At 36.9% G+C, this 10152-nt stretch overlaps 1 protein-coding gene across 1 annotated transcript; it reads left to right on the top strand.

The window, feature by feature from the left end:
• Nucleotides 1–1839: 1839 nt before the first annotated feature.
• Nucleotides 1840–9173, top strand: LOC136847045 (probable caffeoyl-CoA O-methyltransferase 2). The gene is made up of 5 exons (XM_067118281.1): nucleotides 1840–1977; nucleotides 2635–2700; nucleotides 2862–2985; nucleotides 7810–7921; nucleotides 8553–9173. Coding segments are annotated over exons 1-5 (666 nt in total). The 5' UTR covers nucleotides 1840–1975; the 3' UTR covers nucleotides 8915–9173.
• The last annotated feature ends 979 nt before the right edge of the window (nucleotides 9174–10152 follow it).

Raw genomic sequence — 10152 nt, forward strand, 5'->3', positions numbered from 1 at the left:
CTTCACAATTATGCTGTTAATTATTATATGTACTAGCAATACCCCACACCTGACACCAAAAATATGACCTGATTTTCGGTCATATATAGGTTCTACCAGTACAAATGAAACGCGTAAGATACAATTAACACGTATGTATTTTCCTTAATAGTTACACAGGGCCCTGTTGCTAATATTACGCTACTTAATTATGCAATTATAGTCGGAAGGTACTTGAGGTGACACGCGCCATCACTGTCTTTCAGAGCACTTCCTAACCCGTCGACCGCTAAACCCTGACTTATCTTTATCTTTTCAAACTGAACTTACTTAGGTCATAAACTTCAGCTGATTGGTCTCTTATAATCGAAAGATGTATGGCACTCATTTGAATTACCCACGCCAAACCCCAACGATCGTATGGCGTTCGACGAATCAGCAGTATCTATCTGTTCGTTACACTCTGATCACAAAGAAGTAGCCTACAGTACAACAATTAGCAGATTTTCTGTTACATCTCAAACATGAATTTCTATATAAACCAGTTCACTGTATTATATATGATATTATTTATATATATTATATATATATGTGTGTGTATATGTATATGTATATATATATATATATAATATATATATATATAATTGCTTTATTCATTAAAGAAATGCAGGCACTGATGCTGTTTTTGGAATTAACCTGCTAGTTCAAAGGGTCAAAAGTATTTGTCTGTTTGATACCGAAAACTATCCATGTATGCATTAAGATTTGCCACCCGCCCCACCCCCCTTAGAAAATATGATGCGGGCGCCCAATGGACACAGCTAATTTATTTAGCTCTCTTGGTACTATATGCTTTCAGGGTAACTTCAGGCAGTAACTTTCTTTCTGTTTTTAAATCTTCAGCTGAAAACCCTTATGGACAGAGACAGTAGACTACAAACCCAAGAGGGCTCCAAAGGGAAATCGTTCTGCAGAGAGAGAGAGAGAGAGAGAGAGAGAGAGAGAGAGAGAGAGAGAGAGAGAGAGAGAGAGAGAGAAGTTACAGGAAAAGGTGATAAATATAAATGGAGAGAGAGAAGTTACAGGACAAGGTGATAAATAATGAATATGACTGAATAGGAAATTAGACCGATACACCTGAATTCAGATGTCACTAGAAAGCAGGAATGAATCTGCTCCTGGCTTAAACATTGGAAGAGGACAGGAGGTAAACCATACTATTTCATATTTTAGTTGTATCTGAAATAAAACTCTCTGCCAACTGAGTAATACTAAACCGGATAATAGAAAACGACACTGTTTTGAGGTGTGTGTGTGGTTATATATATATATATATATATATATATATATATATATATATATATATATATATATATATATATATATATACATATATATATATATATATATATATATATATATATATATATACATATATATATATATATATATATATATATATATATATATATATATATATATATATATGTGTGTGTGTGTGTGTGTGTGTGTGTGTGTGTATAAACACCTCAAAATGAATGTCAACGAACGAACAACAGAGGAACAATTATGTAACTTGATACAAGTGTTGTGTTTCTCGTTACCCCACTCACCATTCGCTTGCATACCAATCTATGCAAATGAGGTTTCATATATTTTTCTCAATGCATTTATGACATCAAATCCTTTACATGTTCTCAAGTAAATAATTCTCAACCTGACTTGGATCAAAGTCATGACTCTTTCGGTACCAGGAGAATGATTTACATTCTGAATTGTTAAAAGAAAATGAGGCGACAAAGATTTCAAGGTCGCGGTGCCTCTCGGGAGCAGCGTCACGATGATATGGGATTGAGTTGCCATTTGTCGGCTTATACCTTGGGCCCGAGACCAGTCGAAACCATTCCTTTATCGGTGAAGGTTCTAAACTGACGTGCTGTTGGCGTTCGTGGTGTTGTTGCTTCTATCTCCTTGATCACAGGAACAGCATTTAAACATGTAAGTAGCACAAGACGAGAGACAGTTTGTTCAGTGAACGAGTTTTAGCGGACATATGCGGTGAAGGGGACTACGGGGAGTACGGACATGGAGCCATACCGGTTGGCAGAGGCGCAATATGTTTCAGAAACGCGTACTATGGTTGAATTACGCGTAGTCATTTTTCGCCGTTGATTTGTTGTATAATAGAATCACGTATTACTGCTCATGTTAATTTTCTGTTCAAATCTAGTTGCATTTAACTAAATATCGAGTAGGGTACGTAAATTGAATTAGAAAACACCGACCATATTCAATACATTTTCTGGTTCGATACGATGACGGCTGTACCGTGGGTACGATGTTGCGAAAAGGCAGCAAAGTCGACGTTTGGCAATGAATTTAGAGATTGACTTGTTCTTTTCACGAAGTTATTTGTTATGGCCAATTTTTTTATATGCATCGTCCATACATGGTTGAATGTCTAATTCAGATCGTTTTAGACTTGGGGTATATAGTAGCCTACCATACATTACGGCGAGTGAATAATATACTGAATAAATGGCTCCCTCGTGATCTTGCTTACTGGGGAAGAATTGCTCTCGTGGGAACAAAATGCATCGATAATAGGAAAGAAAAAAATTTTGTAGTACTAAATTAATTTGATTTTTGTTGCAGGTCGTTGATGAAGAGTTACAGGAACAAAGACCCTCTGGTCTCCTACACGATGCAACATTCACTAAGGTGAGATCCGAGTTGATAGGCCTATGTAGGTCTACGGGTTGTTGATCGGGAGTCTAAGTTTGACTTGACAGTTAAATAATAGATGTTTACTACTGCGTTCTGTCTATTCATTTCCTGTCATTTCTCTGCATCTCTATTTCTTCTTCTTCCGTCTCAAACAGACAGACAGACGTGCAGAAGCGCTTGGACGAGGTCACTCTGAAGCACAAACGGGCAGGCATGCTCGGAGCACCGGAAGTGTTGCAGCTGAATGCCAACCTGATGCAGGCCATCGGTGCCAAGAAGGTATCGGAAATCGGTTTTGTTAATTTGAATTAAACTTGTACATTGGTTATCATATTGGTTGTCATGAATTTTTCCCCACGGCTGGGAGTATTCTAAGTCCCGAATGGGATGGGACTAGGATGGTCAGGCCAGAAGGGCAATATCTGTAAACATCTAAGCGAAGGTCCATCAAGATCAGGTAGGGATTTACAATTTCATTACAAAATGAGACTATTTAAATTTAACATACACTAAACTAAAGCACAACCTTAAGGACCACGCGGTCGCTTACGAGGCACACGACTCCAAAAGAGAAAAGTTACACAAAACCCGTAAAACTCATGACGTCGGCTTCCGAAAGTTACAATTTTACATAAACCTTATTTCTGAATCATCAGACTACACTTTGACCGAACATCAACTATATTAAGCCTCGGATGGCAAAAATACAAAGCGATTAAATTAGCAAACTACATGAACCGGCTCTTGACTACAAATGAACAACTTGTCTGGGGAAGTGACCCAGGTTACCTCTATGATGTGGCTTCGAGAAAGGCGCATATCGTCTTTCTGCCTGTCTCGTCTTCACTTCGGTTCTTGTTCAAAATTTCTACTTTGGTTATTTTATCAAAGGATGTATCTGAATCATTAAAAGAGAGCCTCTTAGATATTCAAGATACTGCTAATACAGGCAATCTGCCTGACAGGAATAACACAAGTCGAACATACTTACAGAAAAATGAGAACCACGAACCCTGCCGCCTGCTTACCACTTCCTCTCGCTTATCCTGAACGTCACAAAGGATTGTCGAGAAAAAAAGGATCCAATTTTTTCACGACATTGGTTATCATATATTTTCTGTTTTTGTACATTTTCTATTTTTGGAGAGGTATTCGTCGTGATAATGTTTATGGATTCATTGTTGTTGCTTTTTATTCGTTTTGAAAAGTCTTAAAATCTAGCAAAGAGCCACAATAAAGGCGGAAATATTTCCAAAAATGTAAAAATATAGCTTATTCTTTTATATTCATTTTGTCTTTGGAGGATACAAATTATTTTTTTGTAATTTATTCAATATACTGTAAGTATCACTATGATCAAATGATGATTTGATCACAGTAATATTTTTATTTAATAAATATAAGTATCACTATGATCGAATGATGATTTGATCACAGTAATATTTTTATTGAATAAATATAAAGTATCACTTCCCCAGGCGAGAAGACGAATAAAAAGCGTTGTCCCATAAGAGTGTTTCTTCTCCTGTATCCCCTCCTGTATCCCCCCTCAGTCAACGACACAAGGTCACGGATACATGGACTTTAGTCTCCTGATAATTATGATAGAATCGCTAAAATAGCTTCAGATGTGATGTAATTTATCTGTGGGAATTACATAATTACATCCATTTACCCAACTGTACAGTACTTGTAACCTTTCATTTAAGAACACATCATTCTGTTATTAAGCTTCTATATCAATATAACTGCTGCTTTTCTCTTCTGTCCATCGATCTTTCTCTTCTGTCCATCGATCTTGCCGAGCATGTGACCTCGGGCGGCCATATTGAAAGGTCTCGGTCAAGCTCAGTACTGTACTGTAGAGACAAAGCACTACGGCAACTTTGCTTTTTTTCCCTCTTGTTTAATTATTATAAGAGTAAATATGTTATTTTCTCATATGTAAATTAACCATCACTAAAACATATTTCTAAATATTTCTATTCTGAGGTTTCCTGTAGTTGAAGTACAGAATTTTGCATTTTAATCCGTATAATCTCAAATATTATTATTTTTTTTACTCTTATTAGTTCTATTTTTTATTAGTATTTGATTAATATTACTGTTAATGTTATTGTTTCTACTATTGGTATTATTATTATAACTGGTGCTGCTATTATTATTATTATTATTATTATTATTATTATTATTATTATTATTATTATTATTATTATTATTATTATTATTGAAAGAGAAACCCACAAAATTCTTGTGTATAACTTGTGTACTGGTAAATATTTACATATTGCCTTGATCTCGAGCACTTTCAGTTCCTAACTGTGACCCTTTTTCAAGAGATGAGGTAGTCAGGCTGGTTCAAGGCCCAGCAATCTTCTGGAACTTCTTCTCCCTGTGCTGTCATTTATATCATGGCTGTCCTGGTTTCCATTCTCTTGAGAGTTGTTAATCTCCTCCTGTCGGTTTGATATCCTGATCTGATGGTCAGTGGTATTAATCCTTGTGGAATGTGAGTAGTCACCATCGGTCTGTTGGGCAGGAGACCTAACCTCCAGGTCAGAGGGGTCGATCTTAGCTTCTTTTAATATTAAAGATCGGTTTATGGGATCTTCTGAGGTAAATCCTTTGTTTCCTTCTATCACTTTTATCTGTCTGATGAGTGCCCCTTCCACTACCCTCCTATGACTGATGTTATTGCTTTTGTATATAAGCCTACTGTTTTTAAAATCCATCCTATGGTCCTTTTCTCAACAATGCCTAGCTATAGGACTCCCCTGTGAGTTGAGTTGTACTGCCCTCCTGTGTTCTTGGATTCTAGTCCTTATTCCCCTACCTGTTTCACCCACATATTTGTCTCCACAATTGTTCCAATTAATTATGTATACTCCCCCTACATCATCTGCATTACTATCTTCTCCTTCCAATTTATTTTTACATACTTTGTTTTTTACGGTGTTGTCAAAGTTATACACAAATTTATATTTATATTTAATTTCTTTCATTTTTGACAACACCGTAAAAAACAAAGTATGTAAAAATAAATTGGAAGGAGAAGATAGCAATGCAGATGATGTAGGGGGAGTATACATAATTAATTGGAACAATTGTGGAGACAAATATGTGGGTGAAACAGGTAGGGGAATAAGGACTAGAATCCAAGAACACAGGAGGGCAGTACAACTCAACTCTCAGGGGAGTGCTATAGCTAGGCATTGTTGGGAAAAGGACCATAGGATGGATTTTAAAAACAGTAGGCTTATATACAAAAGCAATAACGTCAGTCATAGGAGGGTAGTGGAAGGGGCACTCATCAGACATAAAAGTGATAGAAGGAAACAAAGGATTTACCTCAGAAGATCCCATAAGCCGATCTTTAATATTAAAAGAAGCTAAGATCGACCCCTCTGACCTGGAGGTTAGGTCTCCTGCCCAACAGACCGATGGTGACTACTCACATACGACAAGGATTAATACCACTGACCATCAGATCAGGATATCAAACCGACAGGAGGAGATTAACAACTCAAGAGAATGGAAACAGGACAGCCGTCATATAAATGACAGCACAGGGAGAAGAAGTTCCAGAAGATTGCTGGGCCTTGAACCAGCCTGACTACCTCATCTCTTGAAAAAGGGTCACAGTTATGACCTGAAAGTGCTCGAGATCAAAGTAATATGTAAATATTTACCAGTAAACAAGTTATACACAAGAATCTTGTGGGTTTCTCTTTCCATCTTCAGAAGAAAACTGAAAGAAGTTTTTGTGTGGTTCATTATTATTATTATTATTATTATTATTATTATTATTATTATTATTATTATTATTATTATTATTATTATTATTATTATTATATTACTCGACCTAATTTCGCAGAGAAAATTTACCTTACAAAAACAGGTTGACACAGGCACTCCAACCATTGTGGTCAAGGCCTAAACATCTTTTCTTGGATCTAAGCAATGTCTAGCATAAATGGTTCCTGTAAATTATAGAATTTCTTTGCATACAGTCATTAAACACTAACTAAACAGTAATGCACACTCATTAAACACTAACGCTCACTATAAATTTACACTAACTAAACACTCACACTTACTATACACTCACATTCACTAAACAGTCACACTTACTATACGCTTATACTCAATAACACTAAACACTCAGTGAATACTCAACTCTCTCTAGGCACTCACTATACACTAAACGCCTCTGTAAATGCACATAAAACACTAAACACTCACTAAACATTCACTAAATACTCACTACAGTATACCCTAAACACTCACTATATACTAAACGCCTCTGTAAACGCACATAAAACACTAAACACTCACTAAACATTCACTAAATACTCACTACAGTATACCCTAAACACTCATTAAACATTCATTAAGCACTCGCTATACACTCACATAATTCTAAACATTCATTCAACACTAAACATTCTGTAAACACTCACTATACACTAAACATTCACTAAGTACTCACTATACACTAAACACTCACTAAACATTCACTAAGCACTCACTATACACTAAACACTAAACATTCACTAAACATTCACTAAGCACTCACTATACACTAAACACTCACTAAACCCTAAACACTCATTAAACACTAAATACTCACTAAACCTTAAATGCTCATTAAACCCCTTAACACTCCTCAAACACAGTCACTGAACATTCACTAATCTCTCATTAAACACTCACTAAACACACACTAAACATTCACTAAACACTAACATTCACTAAACCCTAAATGCTCACTAAACGTTCACTGAAGACTTACACACTAAACATTCTCTAAACCCTAAACACTAACTAAACATTCACCAAACACTTGCTCATAAACATTCACTAAACACTTTCTCACTAAACATTCACTAAACCTTAAACACTCACTAAACATTCACAAATACTTACTCATTAAACATTAAACATCAGGGGTTACCAGACATTTCAAGATGGCCACAAGGCTCTACAGCGCCGCCCTGGTGGAAGACCACCGCACTACGTAGTAGGACTGGTATACAGATGGCATCTCCAGATATTTACCCTTGATGCTTCTGTCTTTAAACACATTTTTCTTCTTTCCAAAAGGTTCTGGACGTGGGCGTCTTCACTGGCGCCAGCTCACTATCTGCTGCGCTGGCACTTCCAGCCGACGGAGAGGTACACGCTCTGGACCTCTGCGAGGAATATGTCAACATAGGTGAGGTAATCAGTAGTAATGAGTAAAACCTAATCAGTAAAATCCAATTATTGAATTTTGTTATGTCTCAGTCGAAAATGGAAGAGCTGATCTCATTCTGATTTGTTTCTCTGTCCACACAGAGCAAAACGTTTGTTTCTAGGTTATGTCTCTTCTCAGATGGTTTAAACTTCAAATTGTGCTCTTCTGTTAACGTTAAGGAAGTTACTTTTGAAATATATGTTGGTTGTCACCTCCTTCCTCTTCGTGATAGGTCTAGCTTTTTCTGCATTGCATGGGAAACGGCTTAACTTAGTAATTTGGTTTTAAGTATACATTAAGAAAGTAACAAGCACAATAGTATGATTTATGGACGTGTTTTGATAGCTTCAGGTAAGGGATGTTAATTTGAAAATATGTATATATTGGTTTTTATCTTTTTCCTCTCTTTCATAGGTCTAACTTTTCTGAATTGCGTTAGAAAAGACTTTACATAACAATTCGGTTTAAGCTATCATTTAAGAAAGTAACACACTCGATAGTACGACGTCAAGACATGCTCTGATAACTTTAGTTATCAGTTAAGAAAGTAACACTCATGATAATACAGATAATGGGCATGTTTTGATAACTTTGCTTCTTCTTCTCTCAGGAAAACCCTTCTGGGAAGAAGCAGGGATGACCAATAAAATCCACCTGCACATAGCCCCCGCAGGAGAAACCCTTCAGAAATTCATCCACGAAGGCCAGGTCGGGAAATTTGACTTTGCCTTCATCGACGCCGACAAAGTCAGCTACGACAATTATTACGAGTGCTGCCTAAAACTCATCCGCCCGGGGGGGATCATTGCCTTCGATAACACCCTGTGGGATGGTAACGTTATAAACCCGGAGGACCAGACTGAAGACACCGTGGCCCTCAGGAAGCTGAACGAAAAACTCAGGGACGACCAACGCATCAACATATCCTTCCTGAAAATTGGAGACGGACTCACACTCTGTTTCAAGAAATAGACCCATACGGTTCGTTTATTACCTGTTTCCCCTCCCCACCTTTTTGAGTCTAGATTCACTGTACCAATGACAATATTTTGTAATAATTGTAGCATTTACTGAATGATTTTGTTTTAGATAATTTAAAGTATGAATGTCCTTTGTGCCTTTTATTATCATAAGTAGCCTGGCCCTCTTCCCTGTTGACCATAGGACATACTTATTAACGGACCAAAATTATTTTTTTGATCTTATATGACAATAAAGAATGTACTGAAAATGTCTTTCTAGTAAAGGCTCTTTCGTGTCAGACTTGGCAATGAATAGGCCTAAACCTTACAAGAATTTTACCAACCTGCAGAATTTGATTTTTCTCTGTCTTTTACAACTGAGATGCATTTATACGCAAATCAGTCAGTGATGACGCTTTGCCTACCGGCTGTGAACATGCAAATTACCGAGCTTGTATACACTGTAGGTCTTTAAGATTGAAAACATTTACAACATTCTGAAATTTTCTACCTAGACTGAGGCACAATCGAAAATCGTGAGCCTTTTATAGAGGATCAGGGATCTCCCCTGGTTACAGAGAGAGGGGGAGAGAGAGAGACCAGTCAACTTGCGGGTAAGGTAACATATCCAGCCATTAGCAGGGCGCATTGCATCGCCCTTAGCCACTGTCATGTTTCCCTTTGAAAGTCATGTAAACGAGTGTTTCGTTTCTGCGTGAATTTTCCTTTGTTTATTTTCTCATTTTTATGGCCATTTATGAATCTCTGGACCTGTATAGCGATGTCAGGACATGGCTGTATCAATCATGGTGTTGTAAGACCGTCTCATTGACGGAAAATCCCCCATGGGATTAAATCTATCGGGGATTTATGGTGTGACGGTTGGTATTGGGGCCTAAATCCTATTCAAGACGGATAAGCGAGCCAAAGATGACCATGAATGCTCTTTTGGTTCTCAAGGTCAATGCTTTTTCCATGAAAGGTTTTTTATTGTGTTTCATGTAAGGATTTTTATCTGTACAGTAAGTTCCAAAAGTGAAGCTACAAATTTCAAAATTGATCCTACTTCTTTAGAAACTCGTGGGGTTGCCAGTTAGTATATTTTATTCCAATTATTGTCATCCTCTTTATCTGATAATAAGTATCAGTGATTAACTGTAGAACCACAGAAGGCATTTCCCCACTGAATGGTCAATGTTAGTTCAATAATTGTTTATTAAAAAAAAAAAAAAAAGAATTCCCCCCAAA

Source organism: Macrobrachium rosenbergii, chromosome 16 (genome assembly GCF_040412425.1).
Source record: "Macrobrachium rosenbergii isolate ZJJX-2024 chromosome 16, ASM4041242v1, whole genome shotgun sequence".
NCBI classification, from domain to species: domain Eukaryota; kingdom Metazoa; phylum Arthropoda; class Malacostraca; order Decapoda; family Palaemonidae; genus Macrobrachium; species Macrobrachium rosenbergii.

Coding starts and splice junctions, on each gene's coding strand:
- LOC136847045 (XM_067118281.1), top strand. Junction 2,986..7,809: donor AGGCCATCGGTGCCAAGAAG/GTATCGGAAATC, acceptor TCTTTCCAAAAG/GTTCTGGACGTGGGCGTCTT. Junction 7,922..8,552: donor CGAGGAATATGTCAACATAG/GTGAGGTAATCA, acceptor TTCTTCTCTCAG/GAAAACCCTTCTGGGAAGAA.